The sequence below is a fragment of the Camarhynchus parvulus genome, chromosome 2, assembly GCF_901933205.1.
Source record: "Camarhynchus parvulus chromosome 2, STF_HiC, whole genome shotgun sequence".
Taxonomy (NCBI): domain Eukaryota; kingdom Metazoa; phylum Chordata; class Aves; order Passeriformes; family Thraupidae; genus Camarhynchus; species Camarhynchus parvulus.
The window spans coordinates 114,132,339-114,150,878 of record NC_044572.1 but is presented as its reverse complement, the minus strand read 5'-3'; the positions used below and the strand labels follow the sequence as shown (position 1 = coordinate 114,150,878).

At 37.7% G+C, this 18,540-nt stretch overlaps 1 protein-coding gene across 2 annotated transcripts in view; it reads left to right on the top strand.

Annotated features, from left to right (window-relative positions):
* The window catches only part of NSMAF (neutral sphingomyelinase activation associated factor), a 39,145-nt gene extending 23,753 nt beyond the window's left edge, over positions 1–15,392 (top strand). For both annotated transcript variants that reach the window (XM_030966815.1, XM_030966820.1), the window contains 17 exons: positions 579–669; positions 763–826; positions 944–995; positions 1,959–2,079; positions 2,347–2,478; positions 4,262–4,304; positions 4,740–4,903; positions 6,194–6,302; positions 7,660–7,718; positions 8,175–8,242; positions 9,814–9,881; positions 10,117–10,240; positions 10,973–11,056; positions 12,071–12,221; positions 12,599–12,701; positions 13,670–13,779; positions 14,721–15,392. In XM_030966815.1, coding sequence (XP_030822675.1) covers positions 579–669; positions 763–826; positions 944–995; positions 1,959–2,079; positions 2,347–2,478; positions 4,262–4,304; positions 4,740–4,903; positions 6,194–6,302; positions 7,660–7,718; positions 8,175–8,242; positions 9,814–9,881; positions 10,117–10,240; positions 10,973–11,056; positions 12,071–12,221; positions 12,599–12,701; positions 13,670–13,779; positions 14,721–14,815 — 1,638 coding nt within the window. In that variant the 3' untranslated portion in view covers positions 14,816–15,392. The remainder of the gene's footprint in view (positions 1–578; positions 670–762; positions 827–943; positions 996–1,958; positions 2,080–2,346; positions 2,479–4,261; positions 4,305–4,739; positions 4,904–6,193; positions 6,303–7,659; positions 7,719–8,174; positions 8,243–9,813; positions 9,882–10,116; positions 10,241–10,972; positions 11,057–12,070; positions 12,222–12,598; positions 12,702–13,669; positions 13,780–14,720) is intronic.
* The last annotated feature ends 3,148 nt before the right edge of the window (positions 15,393–18,540 follow it).

The following is an 18,540-nucleotide window of genomic DNA, read 5'->3' as shown; positions in this document are numbered from 1 at the left end:
CATATAGCTTCCTAAGATTGTGGAAGGCAAGAGAATATGAGCAATATTGTGTTTACAGTAACAGTAAATAAAGTCTTCTGAGATCTGACTTTCCTCAAACTGTTATTGGCTTCATGCTTACTGCAGTAAAAGTCATTCTGTTTGTATTATGATACATTTTAGAGTAATGCATAGGAGCTTCAGACAGGAAGGAATCTCCCAGGTTGATGGAAGTCACTATGTTCTTCCATACTCTCATGAACCTTTATGTGAAAGACAAAAAGGAAGCACTTCTTTGTTTGCACTTCTTTGATTGTGAGTCACTGCAGTTATGTGCTAAAGTGAGAGAGGAAAAAACCACTGAAACCCTGATAGTTCTGGATGATCAGTTATGACAACCATTTTGCCATATTGATTTACTGCTCTGATTAAAGCTGCATAGATATGAGAAATTAAGAGTTTATCATTAGAAGAAAAATTGAGGGTGGATGGTCCTAATCTGTGCCTTTATAAAGAAATAGTGTGTATGTGTTCAGAATTGAGGCAAAGCAGCAGTGCTGATTTGAAACAGACGTTTCTTTCTTCTTCCTATGCTGCAGAAACGTTACCAGGAAATGCCAGAGCCCAAGTTCATGTATGGAAGCCATTATTCTTCGCCGGGTTATGTTTTGTTTTATCTCGTTAGAGTTGGTAAGACACCTTTTATATGCTCTCTGAGCAGACACTTACCTCCAAAGCAGACAAGGTTTGGAGCAAGCTGATGCTGTTTTTCCTTCTCCTTAGCTCCAGAATACATGCTCTGTCTGCAGAATGGAAAGTTTGATCATGCTGACAGAATGTTCAACAGGTTTGTTTACACTTTGTCTATAACTAGGCTGGTTTTGTTTTCAAATATGCATCAATGGGGAGTGCAAAGCCTTAAATTTTTTTTTTAGCAAATGTGTGATTGATCTGTCTTATCTAGCATTGCAGAAACCTGGAAAAACTGTTTGGATGGTGCAACAGATTTCAAAGAGGTAAATAAATGGCTGGAAAGTTATTCAAATCTTCTCATCTGTGCTTAGCTTTCTCATCTACTGTTGATTTGAGAATGTTTGGTTGGAGTGTGTTAGGTTGGTTTTTGTTGTTGTTTCTGCTTTTCAGTTGTGTGGGTTTGGTTTTTGAGTTTTTCGTTTTTTTTGTAAGGCTGGTGACTGCATTTTATGAATCCTTTATTAACTGTATATTAATCCCATATCAACTCCATGTTTGCTCATCTGTGCCTGATTTCTGGCTTTTAGTTTAACAGAAGTATCAATGTAAATGTTAATGGAAATACATGGGAATTACCAGAGTGTGGATTAAGGCTGAAAAGACAGTTTTATGTATTGTCTGCTGGAATATTGTAAGGACTGGTTGTATTGCAACGCTTCATCCAGAGAGTTAAACTGTAGAAGTACTGTCTTGGGTTTTTGAGCCCTGAGAAACCCTTACTTGTAGAATGTGTTGAGAAGAATAAACTGTCACATAGTAAATACTATTAAACTCCTTTATCAAAGAAACATTATTTAATACAGTGATGCTTTTAAAAAAATTGTCTTGAGTTAATGGTTAAATATGGTGGTATTTAAATAATTGATTTAACCTCTGAAACTTGTCATTTTAGTTTTATTCTAGATTTTAGTCTTGACTCTTACTTGATGTCTTAAAAATGAGAAAGTAGCTATGCAATGAGAGTTCTGAAGATACTCGTAGATGTTATGGATTCATGTGTCACACATTACTTGTTAAAAATGTGTGCCACTCTGAATTTAGCAGTTTGGCTCAGAGAACTGTCTTGTAGGGAAAACCTGGAAAGCCTGCCCAACTTTAGGGCTTGACATATGAACTTTGATAACTTTCTTTCCACTGAATTATATGTTTACGTGATGAAAGCTAAACTATATCAAAACTTGGTTGTTTTTTTTTTTTTGTTGTTTGTGTGTTTTTTAAAATTCCAGTTGATTCCAGAATTTTATGAAAATGATTCCAGTTTTCTAGTAAATAGTTTGAAGTTGGACTTGGGAAAAAGGCAAGGTGGAAAAATGGTTGAAGATGTAGAGCTTCCACCTTGGGCATCAGGTAATAATAGTCAAACTTCTTGTATTATTAATTAATTAATGATTGCTGGAATCATTGTTCTTCCTCAAAAATGTCCATTCCGATTTCTTCAAAATGAACTCTTTTCTTTAAAGCACTGACATAATTAATAGGTGCTTTTAATTTTTATTAAAAAATTGACATTTGGTGTGGGGTGTTTTGTTGGCTTTTTAAGAATGAAGAGGAAGAGAGATGCTTACCAATAATGAAAGGGATATTTTCTCCTTTAATTAACCTTTATTTTGTCAGGTCCTGATGACTTTCTCCAGAAGTGCCAAGAGGCTTTAGAAAGTCCATATGTATCAGAACATCTTCATGAATGGATTGACATCATATTTGGCTACAAGCAGAAAGGAAGTGAAGCAGTTGCAGCTCACAATGGTAAATACACATTTATAGAACTAGCAAAAAAAAGGGGATGCCTTGATTAGGATGGGAAATCACAACATATCTGTAATGCTTGTTTTGTTTTGAATGTTCATGACTGTGCTTTGAATGCTTGATCCTTATTGGAAATAGTGACTTATCTGGCAGTATTGCCTTCATGGTGATTTGCATCTTTGAAGATGTGCTTCAGAGGGTGGACAAGATGATTCTATAGCATTGCTGAGAATTGCTTGCACATCATAGTGTGGCAATATAGTATGGAATTAGTTTTTCCCAATTAAAAATGGAAGCCTGCAGGGTCTCCAGATAAATAGGTATTTAGCCTTCCTCCACTGTAATTTCAGTGAGAGAATTTCAATACAATTTCCCCCTCCTCCTGAGAGAATTGGCAAGGGAAAGAATGGGCTAATAGGCTGCAGATCTTTGGAGGAAGAATGAAGGAAAAAGTGTGTGTTGGTTTGTCCTTGTATACATACACATAACTGCATGTGAGACATTTCACTGTTTGCAGCCTTGCTCTGAACATGTATCTAGCCACTATGGGCCCTTACAAAGGGGGGTGTTGTTATGTTACTGCTGTGTAAATGTGTTTATTTACACCTAATAGTATTACCAATGATTAACTTATTCATCAGTCTGGTATTTTAGCTGTGTATGTTGCTATCCAATAAGGAAGTGCCCTCTTCAAAAAAAAAAAAAAAAGTAGCAGATCCAATTTTTAGGGTGTTTATTCCAAAAACCCTGATCCTTTTGACAGACTTCTAGTAACAGAAAATGTTGAGATAGTTTGCACTTAAAGATGTAATAAGTTCAGAAAGAAAACCTTCCTACAACAGTGGTGAGGGTAGGAATTAGCAACATTTTGATACTTGGCACTAATTCCAGGGAAAGATAGTTTCTAATTTCTAATTCCAGGGAAAGATAGTTGAGATAGCAAGGATTGTTTTGCTGGGGTTTCTTTGATTCTGGGTTTTTTTGCTGTTTGGTTGGGGGCAGGTTGGGTTGTTTTCCTGCTGTTCATTTCTTTCCAGTATACTTTCTCTACATGTCCTTAACATATGATTGGCTGTATTTTAGAACTGTAGGGTTTGGCATCCAGTTATACTGTGAGGATAAGTGTCAATTACAATGTACCACAGACTTTAAATACAGTAAATCAGCATATAAATTATATCTATATTTTTACGTCTCAAAAGAGACCACTAATGAGAGCACTTTTTATGCATAATGTGCTGCTTCTGATGCAGTATGGATTTTTATTAGCATAATGAATTGCAGACATTTAAGTAGATAAGAGAGTCAGAAGGGATCTGTGTATGAATGAACTTCGGTCAAAGTAAATATTCTTAAGCAGAGGCCTCAAAGTCATTTGCGTCATGGCAATTCACCTGGACAGGTGAATACACAGATCTTTCTGATCATTCTTTATTACTTTCTGTTCCCTGTCTGAAAATTAACCAAAGATCCAGTTATGCAACTGTGCTTGTTTTCTTATTTATCTGTTTATATATTTATTTACTGGGGGTAGATGTTTAATGAAGCTTAAGTAACTGATCCTTCCTCTATGAAAGTACTGATTTCTTCTGAAACTTTCTGAAAATCTCTTGGAAGTCCTAAATTTTTTCAGGTAAAAAAACAGGATTAAAATGTAAGACCTCAAACTCTAATGCCTGCTGAAATAGCTTATTTGTGAGTAAAAATGCAGCTCTGTTTGTAGGAAGACAAACAAAATGAGCCTTGTATATCTATATTGTACAAATAAACTTTTTTTTTCCAGTGTTTCACCCATTAACTTATGAAGGAGGAGTGGATTTAAACAGGTAATTAACAAGAATCTGAATGTTTTTGTTAAAGCAGTTAGCTACGTTTCTCAGTATCTCTCCAGGTTCTCTGACAGCTGTAAAAGGGCTGTGTACATGAATAGTGTTGCTCTTCCATTTTATACTCCCAAATTTGCAGAGAACCAGCACCATATTCTCAGTTTTAGCTTGCATTGAAAGACTGTTCCTTAAGCATTTCTTCAGTCTGGCTTTTCTGGAAGTGCTTCATTTTTTCAGTCATTGCGAATATTGTTATTTTACATAAACAAAGTTATGAAGCTTTATGATTGTAAATCTTCAGTAAATCAGTTCTGTAAGAATATGTGGTGGCCTGTAGTGCTATAGTAACTCCACACACAGTTCCATGCTTTTGGGGAAGGGGAGGGAAAAATGTACTTGCCTCCATGGCTTAATTATATATCTTGCTTTGTAAAGTATTATGGACCCCAATGAAAAAGTAGCTCTGCTGACACAAATCCTGGAGTTTGGACAGACGCCAAAACAGTTGTTTACAACCCCTCATCCTCAAAGGAAAATTCAGAAATTGAAAAGCTTGTCTCGAACATCTAGTCACAGCACTTCCATAGCTGAGTCTCCAGGTAAATGTTTAATAAATAAACTAACAATATGAAGGATTTGTAATTTTGAGTAGTTTCTTTCTCCCACAGGATCTCATTATACAACTCTGTTGGCTACTTTCCCTGTAAGCCGACTCAAGATAAATCCATGAACCAAATCTTAAAGAAAAACAAAACCAGACCAGTTTCAAATTTCAATATACAGGTGTTGCCCTGTATTTTGCCTTCTGTTCAAGTAGTCTCCTCTGGGACTGTTGCACCTCTGCTTCTGAAGCTGTGGGAGGGTGATCATCCCTGGCCTTTCCTGCCACTTTAAATTCAAGCTGATGTGACGACAGTTTCATTGACCATATCTGCAGGCATTCTAAATGATGCAAAGATTTGTTTGGGTTTTTAACAGGAATGTCTTTGGGGGGTAATTAATTAATTAATTAGCTTGATCAAAGTAAACCTTTAGAATTTAAATTAAGCATCTGAATTTTTTCTCCTTTTCCATGACTTCAATGCAAATCTGAAAGGAAATTTTTTTCCCCCTATACCACTACATACTGTAGAGACAGAGTTAATTGAATAACTTTCTTCTAGAAAAGGATTGTAATGCCCTCACAGGCTTCTGTTCAGGGCAGAACTTAAACCACTTCTCTGAAACTAAGATGCTATGGTCTTCATAATGTATATAGTGATTTAACTATAAAGATTCACTTTCTTTCCCTTTTTTCTCATTTGATTGTCTTCAATTCACTTACCATTTTGATGGCCTTCACTTTGAAGCAGAGGAGTGACAATGAGTGCTACTTAGCATGGCAACCTGTAGCATCCAATGGCAAAAGGGACTTTGAGAATTGTATGTGATAGTAATGGTCATGTATTAAATAGATTTGCTGCCTAAGTTATTATTTCACTCATCAACATTTTCTCTTGAGTTTGACCATTTTATAATTGACATCTAATTATCTCAATGTTGTTGCATTTTTAATCCCTTAACTTTTGCAACAGTGAAATGAACTTGTGACACTCTTAACATAATGCAATAGAATAATAAAAGCATATACTTCATTGTAGCAGTAAATGGCTTCTCTAGTTCTTTTCCATCTGGAAAGCCCTTGACGTTTCAAAGGACATCAAAAGAGTTTTAGGTTTCCATTTTCTGTTTGTTTGTTTTCCATTTCCTTTGTATTAGTCTAACAATCTTATTCCTGAAGCTCTGCATGATTTTTGTAATTTCATATTTATGTCAGCTACCTAGGTATTTGAAATATGTCTTTTTGTTTTCTATTTGTGATGGAACTTTATTGTGGCATTTTATTGCAGTTTCTCCAAATGAAGAATCATTTGAAGATTTGACAGAAGAAAGTATAACACTTGCCTGGAACAATATTGCCAAACTAAAATTAGATACAAAGTGTAAAATTCACAAAGAGTAGGTACTATTCTTTCCAGTCAAAATTCTTCCACTGAATTGGGAGGGGATGGGGGCTGAATCTGTGTGTCAATCTGAATGATGGGTTGGGTTTAAGGTAAATACTTTTCTTTTGGAGATGACTTAGTGATTTGATTATGCAAGACGAACTTGAGTATAGGATGGGTTATGAATCCAGAGAAGGTATTTGTCAGCTTGAATTTTGCTGTTGTTTTTCCCTAGCTCTGGATCTGTATAAGTTCATTATCATTTTAGTACCTGAAGCAGATATTGATTACTCTTCTCTAAAACTGATCACAGCAGCCATATAAAAACTCCAATTTATTTTGTTTTTTAACGCCAGGAGGACACAACTTCATCCCATCAGACGTGAAAGGTTAAACACTTAAGTTGTTCCACTGTACACCTCAAGCTGCTGCTGCATGAGCAGTTTGCCAATTCTCCAGCTATAGGTTTTTAGTTTGTCCAGGTACCAAACTACTGTTCTGGTGGATTCCTAGGGATTCAAGGGTCAGGAGGGGCACTTTTCAGGTGAACCTTGAAAATACCTAATAATGAACAATGTCAGCTATGTGTTAAAGAACAGGTTTTCCTTTGCCCCCATCTCTTGTCCTAGTGACTGGGCTGGTTAGGAGGATTTTTTACTACCTTGAGTCCAGCTACTTTCTTGATGACTGTAATCAAATCTAGGAAAACATTATCATGTCCCTAAAACAAGGTAATATTTGTAGTGAGAAATCTGTTACCAGATTGTTAGCATTAAAAAAATCTTGATCCTGAAAAGATACTCAAATTTCAGCTTCAGATTATTTTTATTACTTTTTTTTTCTGAAGCCTGCTGAGAAATAATGAGACACAGAGCTGTGTAACAAAACTTTGGCTGTGCAGTATGCTCTGTGCCTTCCTAATTCCCTGACATAAGCTTTGACTAAATTTCTTCCTATAGTGACTTTGCCCGTGTCAAATTAAAAGAGAAAAAAATGTGCAAGTTCCAATTCCCGACACTTGAGGGTTTCAGTATCTACTTGTAGGCAGCTTCCTGATTATTTGTAGCTAATCCAGAATTGGAAAAACTAAATGTGAAACCATTTATCTTCTCACACGGGCAAGTCCCTTCTGATGAAGATGGAGTTCTTACAGAACACTATAGGGATCCTGTCCTGGTGTTTCACATATTATGTCAAGGTATATTTTTGTCTCTAGGCTGATAACACACCACTGTAGTGTTTTTAATCTCCTTGAATGTCTTAGCTCTTACAGAGCTCAAATAACAGATTTCAGCTGTAGTCTATTTACAGTATGGTGGTTCAGTTTCAAAATCTATGAAGTCACCCACAAGCTTACTTGTGTTAAACAGGGCAATTACTGGAATAGCAGTCACTTGCAATGGGTCTTCTGTTTTCACTACATCCCAGGGTAAGTATTGCACAGGTATTTACCACAACCTGCAGGGTAAATGCAGGTTAATGTTGTTTTTTAACAAAATGGCATGAAACTGAAATATATATCTGATGTAATCAAATAGCTTAACTATATGAATTTGCTTAGTTTTAGATGATTTTGACTCAAGCATTTCAATATTATCTAGGCTTGGAAGATAAGTTCAGTGATAATAATAATGGATAATAATGGAAGTTTGTCCATTTAGATACCAGAGTTCTCTTAGAGTTTGATGAGCATGGGGTAGTCCATCTATAACTGGCACAAAACAGGGTAGTTCCAGGCCCAAGTCACAAGCCTTATAAAGTTTCTCAGAGACTATGAGAAACCTGTGTCTGCTTTTCATACTAAGATATTCAAGCAGGAGCAAAATTATTAGCTTCTAAAATATAAAAAAGTCTTTTTATTTTCTGTTTTGTCCCTTATCCCCAGATTCAACTTTGAAGATGTTTTCCAGAGACTCAAAAACCATCCAGAGAAGTGTGTCCTTTTCAAACATGGTAGGCTGCTGTCAAAATAAGAATGAGATGATTCGGAATCTTCTGAAAGCTGCTCAGTGAGAAGGCTCTTAGCATCCATGAATGCATCTTTTCTTTCCTCTGCCTACTCAGTTGTATTGTGTGAATAATTCAGCAGAGTGAATTGAGACTCTCTCAGGCCACCAGAGAGACAGAGCACATTCTGCAGATATGGGGAAGAAGCATTAAATGGTTACACTGGCTCTATTCTGAGTTGCCCTGCTATCCAGGGAAGAGCTTGTGGTAAACAGTCTGGCATGAGCAGGGATATCTTCCTAAGCAACCTTGAACTGCCACTGGGACCAGAATTTCAAAGCTTAAATTCCATCACATGCTCACACCAGCATTGCTTTACTGCACCCAGGTGTTTGAAGCCTGTGAGTCAGCCAGCAGAGGAAAACCAAGCACAGGGAGTGGAATCTCTGCTGGGTGAAAATGAGCCATTCTTCTTCCATGAGCAATGATCTCAGCAACTTGTGAACAACACTTTTCCCCTGCTCCTAAAAGGAGCTTGATTTTCTGTGCTTGAGCACTGTGGCCAGACCTGGGTTATAAATATACACTCCCAGTTGCCATATTCAGGTTTTATTGGTGCAAGACACGAAGATATATCAGTTTTCTCTCTACCACCATCTCTAGGGGGAGCAAGAATGGCATATGTGTTGTCCAGACAGAAGCCATAGCATGCTCTGACTGGTCCCCAAGTAAGTTGCAGGATCAAGACCCTATGGTCTGCCATGGGACACATTAGCAGGTGAATCTAGATACATCAATTCCTAATCTTCAGCAAAGGGAAACTTGGGAGCATCACTTCTTGGCACTGTGAAAAGGGAGCTCTTTGACTCCTAAGCCAAAAGTCTGTTTTTCATGAGGAGACTTATACTCTTACTCTTCTCTCCTGTAGTTTTAGTGCTGATCTAAACACTTCAAGCAATGCTAAAAGGAGTAATATTTACAGTCTAGCAGCTTACTGTTTTTCAAACAGACCTAAAACATGACCAGTAATGACAGCAGGTAGAAGCACTGGGCTGATTGTTGCTTTTTCCTTGCTGTTCCTAGTGACAGTAATGTAACTGAGCAGGTATCTGTAAATAATGTTTCTTGTTGAGAGTAGTAGGAATCAGACAGTTGTATTTCTTCTTTGAAAGACCAATAAGTACCTGTGATGGAGAACAAACATCAAAAGAATCTGCATTTTTAGTTTCTGTTAGCTATTTGTGTCTAGAATTTAGAGCAGCTTACAAGATGAAGAGCTGACCCACTTACTTCTGAGTGAGGAATTACATACCATGTGCTTGAAATACCAGTTTCTTTGGAAAGATTTATCAGTTCTGCATGTGTTTCTGAATGTTTCTGCTACCTTTATTTAATAGAGATTAAGTATTCTTGATGTTCAGTGTCCAATCTCTAAGGTTTTTCTTGATCAGTGTTCATATAATATCTGCATGTTATTTTTATAGAAAATTAAAATGCTTCTTGTTCTCCAAAAGCATGTTAATGTACTTGAACTGGATTTGGGGTAAGAAATTGAGTATTTTTTTTCTTTCTTGCAGGCTTTGTCATCTTGTCTAATCTTACCAGGAGATACCACTGTCATAAGTTCTTCATGGGACAATCATATGTGTGTATTTACTTCCTGTTGACTTTATTGAATTTCATGGAGTGCCTTGGTTGCTATGTTTATGGTTTTAGATAATGATACAGAAAATCATCACATTTTTAAAACACAGTGTCTGTATTTCTATTTTTTCCCCACTAGATTTCTGTTAGAAACTACAGAAACAAAGTTACTTTATTTAAAAGAAAAACCCCTAAGTTTTACAAAATGTAATGCTTCTATAACCTTTCTCTGTTAGATATTTTTATTCAATTGCATTTGGAAGACAGCAAGATGTCCTGTTGGGCCATGATGATGCAGTCAGCAAGATCTGTTGGCGTGATGGGCGCTTATTTTCTGCATCTTGGGATTCCACTGTGAAGGTTTGTAGGTGGGATTGTTACCGTTGCATGACTATTTATAGCCAGCACTTTGTAATATTCAGCCAGCCAAATGCTTTGGTGTGAATGTACCTGTTGTACTAGGGTAATAACCTGGCTAGCATCACAGTAAGTTTATTTCCAGAGCTTATTCTTCATTTAGCTTTAGGTCAACTGTTTCAAAGCTAAAGTTTTTTACAGGAAATTTCATTCATTACAACTTACTGTAAAAAAATGAGGATTCTGAAGACAAACTGTATTTGCTGGAGAGACCAGAATGTTTTGTGACTTTGGCAATTCTGTTTCTTGGGTGGAATAGATTTCTAAAATTTTAATAATTTTGTAGTTTACATTCTTCAGCTAAGAGAAGCAGAAATTTGCTAATCTAAAGAGCATGCCTACAGTTAGGTAGAAAGATAATTTGGAAGCTAGAGACAGGAAAAACTTTCCCAAAGCCTACTGTGTATGATTTCTTTGGTAAGTACACATTTAGTGCAGTGATATATCCACTCTTAGGTAGGCTCTGTAGGGTATCTGGAGTCAGCAGAGCTGTGTTCACCATGTGGCTGTGCTGAAGGTAAAGGATTTCAGGTGCCATTGCTGTATTCTGCACACAGGCAAGGCCCAGAGTGAACACAAGCAGCCCCCCTTGTAATGTGAGAGTTCAGCACTGAAGGAACTCATCTGGTGTTATATTACTACTTCCTTGAACAAACACAACTATCTGTGTTGTAGGTGTGGCACTGTGTTCCTGGAGAGACCTTGAGCAATAAAAAACACCACTTTGAACTGCTTGCACATTTAGAACATGATGTCAGTGTAAGTATGTTGATGTAGTGTCTGAGAACAAGAAAATTAATTGATGGTTTAAATCATGATCTAGTGGTAAAGCACAAAGATTGGGATAGGGGCTGAGGGGTGTACTTTGGGAAATGTGTGTAGGGGCTTTTTGTTTTGGGGTTTTCACTATTTGATGGTTCTGCACCAGTGTTCTGGGCTTCCTGGGTTGAAAGGTCCATTTCTTGGGACTGAAGCGCCAGTGTAAACAGAGGTTTCTTAATTTGTTTTGCTTAGCTTGAATGCACAGAATTCCTATGGGGGGCAGGAAGAATTGGGTGGTTTTGTTTGCCTCTTTGCTTTAGAAAACAGATTAATCTTTTTTCAAGTGTTTTGATCATTACAGCTTCCTCTTAATGTAAGGCAAGCAAATGAAAAAGAAATCCTGAATTGTTTACCATGCTATCATGGTAAATATCTTAGTGAATTTCTCTGTAAATATACAAACACATTGTGTGCGATGCATCATAAATGTGTAACTGCATACTTTTGTTTATAGCCTCTAACATCACTCTAGGAAAATATTTAGAATGACTGTGTTCTTAAACCTTCCTAAGAGTTAGTTTTTTAATAGGTCACAACGTTGGCAAATACTGAAATGGTTCTGATAACATTTAAGAACTGTACCCAAGAGAACTGGAAACGGCTGATGGGTAGGAAGTTTTTTAAAAGTTAAAAAATTTACCCTTAAGGGTAGAGAATAGCAGTTAGATGGAGAGTATCGGTACTAAAAGCAATCTGAAATGTCACTTAGCGTTTTTGATTCTGCAAAGAAAAGCTTTTTAAAAGGTCTTCAAAGTGACCTATTTTTTCTTCTCGTAGTTAGGATTTTTCATACTTGTACCTAATTAAGGATGTTGAGAATTAAACTTAAAGCTTTTCATAAATAAAATATCCTCTTAGGGATAATGGGCTTGTTTTGTGTATATTTAAAACCTGTCTCAAGATGGCTCACATGAAAGAAGAGGAGTCGTCATGGGATGTTTAACTTCCTAGGTAAATACAATGGACATTAATGCTGCAAATACCATCCTGGCATCTGGAACCAAAGAGGGTACCATTAGTGTTTGGGATGTTACTACAGCAACAGTGTTGCACCAGTTGCCACATCATTCTGGGACTATATTTCATGCTGCTTTTAGTCCTGGTACGTTGGATTTCAGTTTTTAATATGCACTGTTGGGTGTTTCAGAGGGAATCTTATTCTTATTACCATGTAATATATCTTTCATATTGGAATTACTGCTTTAAGGGGGATGGTGAGATTGTCACACATCTCCTCTGTAAAGAATTTAATTGTACACAAGGCCATGCTAGGCTGTAGACCAGCGATCTAGACTCTAAACCAATCTTGTTTATCTTTGCTTGCTTAGAGACTTAATTTCCAGTAAATTATTTATAGATAAGTAGGTCAGGTAATGTCACATCCAACACGCTGATCGCAGAGTGCTTTGGCAACTAGAACTGAATGTCTGAACATGCTTTTTCTTGTTGTTTCTTTTTTTGCTTCCTTCTTTTGTACAGATAGCAGACATCTACTGAGCACCGGGGAGGACTGTTGTTTTAAAGTAATAGATGTACAAACTGGAATGCTTGTATCTTCTGTGACCACTGAAGAGCCACAGAGGTAATGCTCAGAACGTGCAGGTTATGGGGCTGGGTGGAGATGGTTGGTGACAGCAGAGTGGGAAGGGCCGTAATACTGGGAAATTTGTTTTATTGAATCACTTTTTAGAGTGAAAAGACTGTCATTCTAGCATGTTGTGTGCATTATGATCAAGCTTTCCAAACTGGGGCAAACTCAAACAGCTCTCCAAGTAAACAACTTTTCAACAACAACTGTCATGTCCCTTAGAGATGGTGACAGCTGTAGCTAACCAGCTCTTCCAGCAGCTGCGCTATTGCAATGTCTAACAAGTTGAGTTTTCTTATTTGAATCATCTCTGTCACTAATACTGATTTTTTGGGTTTGTTGTGAATGTTTTGTTTTAATGTTTTCTTTTTATTTTGATAGTCTTAAAAAAAGATTGGCTTTTAAAATCAAAGACCAATCACCTTTTTCCACCAACTGAAAAGTATACAGTTATTTATGGTTTATCAGATAAACAGATGGAATACTTACTCAGTTACTGGAGTGAAAATATAGCAGCTATACATGGAATACATTTCTTTTTTTTTTTGTGGGTATACATAATTACATATGCATGTTCACATACATATTTTCACTAGTTATTTACCTGAAAGTCATCTTTTTTAAGTGATGGTGTCAGGAATATGAAGTGGCAGAAGTGAAAGTGGTGGCTCATGAGAGCACTGGGATATCACACAGCATAGCTGACTGGGCCCTCTTCTGTTATGGGATTATGTTTCATACTCTGCCAGGGGAAGGCCTGGATGGGTCTAGGGCAGTCACAGAACCAAGTCTGGGTCATGATTCCTGAAAATAATTTGGAAATAATCTTTCCAGAAAGACCGTGTTAAAAAGTAGTTTCCTTTGGTTTATCTTATTTCCAGTTCTTTTTTGACCTAGTTTGGAAATGTCTGGTTGTCATCATGTAAAAGCTTGACATGAACTAATTTCAGATTTACTTGCAGGTGCTTCAAATGGGATGGAAATACCATCTTATCAGGATCTCAGTCTGGTGAATTACTGGTTTGGGACCTTCTGGGAGGAAAAGTTACTGAAAGAATCAAAGGACATACAGGTATGCCTGAACTATTCCCATTCTCAAACTGAATGTGAGATTCCTATTTTCCAGCTCTTTTAGTACTGAAAAGTTTGAGAGTAATCTGCGCAGCCAGCTGGCTGTTCCTGATGTCAGCTTTACCTGAAACACCAGAATTAGAAGTAGGTCCATGTAAACCTCCTAGGAAATCAAGTAAGAATGGAAGAATATTGCTTTGTAGAAGACTGGCCAAAGGGAAATGACTTTCAATTTTTCTAATTACCACAATATTGCAAAAGTCAACATTTTTCTACCTCTTGGTCCTCAAATATAGTATAGACTGTACTGTATTCTTTGCCACAGTCTGTCCAGGCTGAGTCTAACAACGTTAGGTAAAGTTCTCTAGTAAACTTGTTTTGGATGGGGATTCATAGGCAGATTAAATGTATCTATATCGTCTCAGTATATCAAAAACCAGGATGTGTGGGGAAATACTACCTAAGTTTTACTAAGTCAAGTTTTTAAGGCTATTTAACTAAGAACAGTTGTTTCAAACTTCCCTGCTGTAAGTTTTACACTGGAACTTGACCTGTGGAGAGATCACTCTGTAGTTGGGGATTTTTCAGAAGTGGGCTTCTGAGGCATATGCTACAAGACGTGAATACACTTGACATGAAAATTCCAAATGTCAGTGAAAAAGCTCATTCTCCATGAATGCTTTCCATAGTTGCCATCTGCATTCTACATAGCAATGATGTCCCTCTAGTACCAAAAGTCAGCTGAGGCAATGGAGCATGAGATCCTTACTGTGAATAAGAGCAGCTACCTAGGACCCTACTAAAATTCCTCTTAGCATATATGGTGTCAGTGTAATCCAATGCTCAGACTATGCTACTCTCTCAAAGAAAGATCTGTTCTGTCATCTCGAGTACCACACTTACTTGCAATTGGATTTACTTGTTTGTGATTTTGTTTCCCAGGTGCTGTAATGTCCATGTGGATGAATGAACAGTGCAACAGTGTTATTACAGGAGGGGAAGATAAACAAATCATGTTCTGGAAACTGCAATACTAAGTGCCTTTCCCTCCAGTCATTTAAATGAACTCTAATTTTAAACCAAACCTTTTAAAGGAACTTAACTCTGTGCAATGATGGCTGCTGAAGTTCAACCAGATAGGAAGCTTTGTTCAAACACAACTTTCTATGTTATGTTGACTTCACTGAGAGCTCTTAACTTCCATAGAGTATGCATTTGTTTTTCATGGATTATCATATTGAAATTGCTTGTGTAAAATGATATGAAATAAAAGACTTATTTTTCTGTAATTAAAGAGCTCATAACTTGCAGTCATTGTTGGATTTACATGGAATGTATCATAGCTTGCTGTTTGAACTGCTTTGAAAGAAGAAGCATTTGCATTCTTAATTTAAGCCTTTTAGGGTGTGTGGAGCTTAATGCTGTCTGTCATGTGCAGTCAACATTTCTTCTTAGTGGAGATGCATGTGATTATAAATCCTGTTTTGAACACCACAGCAGCTGCTGTTCTGAGCAGTCCCCAGTCTGGGCTCCTGACAGTCCTTAGCTGTGGCTATTTGCAAAAGCATACAGCACAGTAAGAACAAATTCTCTCTTGCTTTTTCTTACTCAAAACCCGCACTAATGTATTGGTCTGAAAAGAAGACAAGCATAAAATTGATCTCCTAACAGACCAGATACACATACATGTATCGGGATAAATATTCCCCTAATCCTGTGCCTGAAGTTGGAGCATAAAACACTATCACTTCTTCTTTTCCTCATTTTTATTACTTATCCTTTTCTCTTAGTAATCTTCAGCATTTTCATGTTTTGTTTAGTGTTCCCAACCTTCTTTAACTCAAATCTCCTTTGGGATGGAATTTCAGTATGGCTTTTAAACAGAGCTACAGTTCCTGGGTTTATCCAAGCCCTCAGCTGTCTTAACCTAGGAACAAAGCAGTGTTGCACAAGGATTACTTTCTCTGTAGGACTTGAGGGTATCTTTTCCTGGGAGGAGCTGTTCTGAAGTGAAAGACTTGAAATATTTAAATTGTTTAAATGAAGTATTTAATGGTTTATTTACAGCAATAAGCATTTACATTTGTAATGCTGCCTGAGTATGACTGAGGATCTATTTATTTCTCTGCTGGTCTTCCCTACTGCTAGTGTTGAGGTGTCCTGGCACTGTGTCTAGGGCAAGTGTTCTACTGAACTGTGTTCAGTCAGATACCCTGCCTTGGATTTGACACCCAATGCCTATTCCAAGACACAGCTGTTTGTTGGTATTGTAAAACAATCAGCTTGTGGTTAGGTGATGTTCTCTCATTCCCCCAGTCTTCTATTCTATTATGCTGGAGTGTGAGCTTATTTTTCAGTAAGGTAAGGCTATTAAACCAAAGGTATTTATTTCAGCTGCATTACTCTCTTGGCTTAGCAGATAACTATTTTTATGTAATCAATAAGTGTGTGTGGTGAAGCCACACGTGGTGAAAGTCTAAGCCATACCATGCACGCCTGCTGTACCAGTCTTAATCTTGCAGGGGAATGTTCGGTGTCTGCCCTGTTTCTTCACCTTTAAATTTCTTTATTTCCCAAACATATCTGTGTGTATGCAAACATGATAGAATGTGATTTTTGTGCACTTGCCTGGAAATGGCTTGGGTGAATTCTGGATTGTCACTAGGGGGCCTCCTGCTGAGCTAAACCAGATGAAAATAACTCAGAACTGAGGAAGCAGAAGCTTCAGGGTCAAACTCCCTAAGAGAATATACCCTTTTGGTTATATATGGATGCATGGTATGCATAGCTCCTGAGTGCAGCTGAGGTTACCTTGTGCTGTAAAGCATGCACACAAAACAGAGCCCTCACCCTGCTCCATTGCCTAAAAGCAACCATAGCTTTTTAAAGGGGAAAAATCAAGTTAATCCTGTTGACTGGATACTTCCTTCCAGTTTCTCTGAATTTAAGTATATGCATTTAATCATAAGTTACTCTTGAGTGCTAGCTAATTTCTGCCTTAAAGCAGGAGCTTTTTGATTATTCTTTTAATTCTGGTTGCTATCTGCTATAGCTGGAAGTTCTTGTACTGACAGTCTACCACTGTTTTTTTCAATGGATTGCTCCAGTAGTTCCAGCAATCTGGCTGATAACAAAAAAATAAGTATTGTCATCTTACATTCCCCCAACATATTGTTGTCTTGGTTTACTCTTTTTTTTTTTTCAGTTTTAGTTTTAGCATGATTTGTTTAGTAGGGAGTCACAAGATTTAAGTAACCAAGTGCCACTTGTTAAGCTGTAAACAGAGTTTTAAAGCCCAATTCTATAACGAGCCCTTGCTGACTCATCTGCTCCTAAGTAAAAACTGGTTAGAAGCAGAGATCAGTGTCTGGGCTCCAGGGATTTCACAGCTAAGCAAAGGAGCTTGGCAAAGCCCTCAGAGATAACTGCAGGCACAGGGCTAGGCCCATGAGGCTGAATTATACCAATGCTACATGAAGCCACTAATTACTGCCAGTGTAGGCTTGCCACAGTGGTTCCAGAGACACATCATTTAGTAACCAAACAGTCCCATTAAATTGGCTTGCAGGATGAATTTGATCACCTCTCCAGCCTGAAGTGCTGTAATGGTTTTCTCTGGGTTACCATAACAGAGAAATTCATTTGAGAAACAGCAAGATACATACCAAGACACTTCTTCACTGCTGAACTTCAGTCCTTCCTGGAAGAGCAGGTCTCCCAACCCAGGAAAAGCTACAATTAGCTACACATGCTAATGAGGAAGTGGTAGACGAGACTTTGTTTATTGCAGACTGCCAAGCTCTGAAGTGTTCGCTTTTCTTTTTGGTTTGATCTCTTAGAATTTTTTGCATGTGTCCCTTAAATGGACAAGCAAAAAAATTATTAAGATGCCACCACCACCCCCAGACCAATTCTTGATCCAAATAAGTTCTCAAGGAATACCTAAAGTGATTCCCCAAGTATATCTTTACAAAATAATACCTCTACTGAACTCAAGTTCTTTGCTTTGACTTCATGCTGCTGCCAACTATGAGGGAAACTGAAGTTCTGTAATCCTAGATTTCATAGCTGTAACCTGGAACAGAGCAGAGGGGGAAAAATAGTAAAAAAGCAATCACTAAACTTCAAGTCTCAGTTGAACATGCCCCTGACCTGTTGTGGCAGGCAATGATCAGCTGCTCACTCACCCTGTGCCACACCAAGAGGGGCAAGAGACTCAAAAGTACAAAAGCTACAAGAATTTATGGATTGCAATGGAAGGGAGAACTAAGCAAAGGGAAAATACAAAAAAGAAGTGATGCAAAGGTAATCATACCCCTATTCCCACAGAAGACTGATGCCCAGACCAACAACTGCCTTGGAAAATTCTGCCGTAATTACTGCTGAGCATAATGTCAAATGGTGTTGAATTTTCCTTTGGTCAGTTTGGATCTGCTGTGCTCCCTCCCTCAGTGGCCTCAGCTGTGTTCCCTCTCTCCCTCTGGGAACAGGGGACAGAGTGAGGAGCAGGAGAAGTCTTGACACTGTGCACATACAACTCAGGAAACACTCTGCTATCTTACCAGCCCTGCTTTGGTCACAGGCCTCTAACATAGCCCCACACCTGCTCCTACAAGAAAATTAAATTCAAGTCCTACTTCATCACCTTCATTAACCCAGCCAGACCCAGCACACCCAGCAAGCTGTAGGCCATTTTACAGTGAAACTGCAACTCCACAATTAGATCTTGTAGAACAGCTGGCTGCTATTCCATATATTAAGC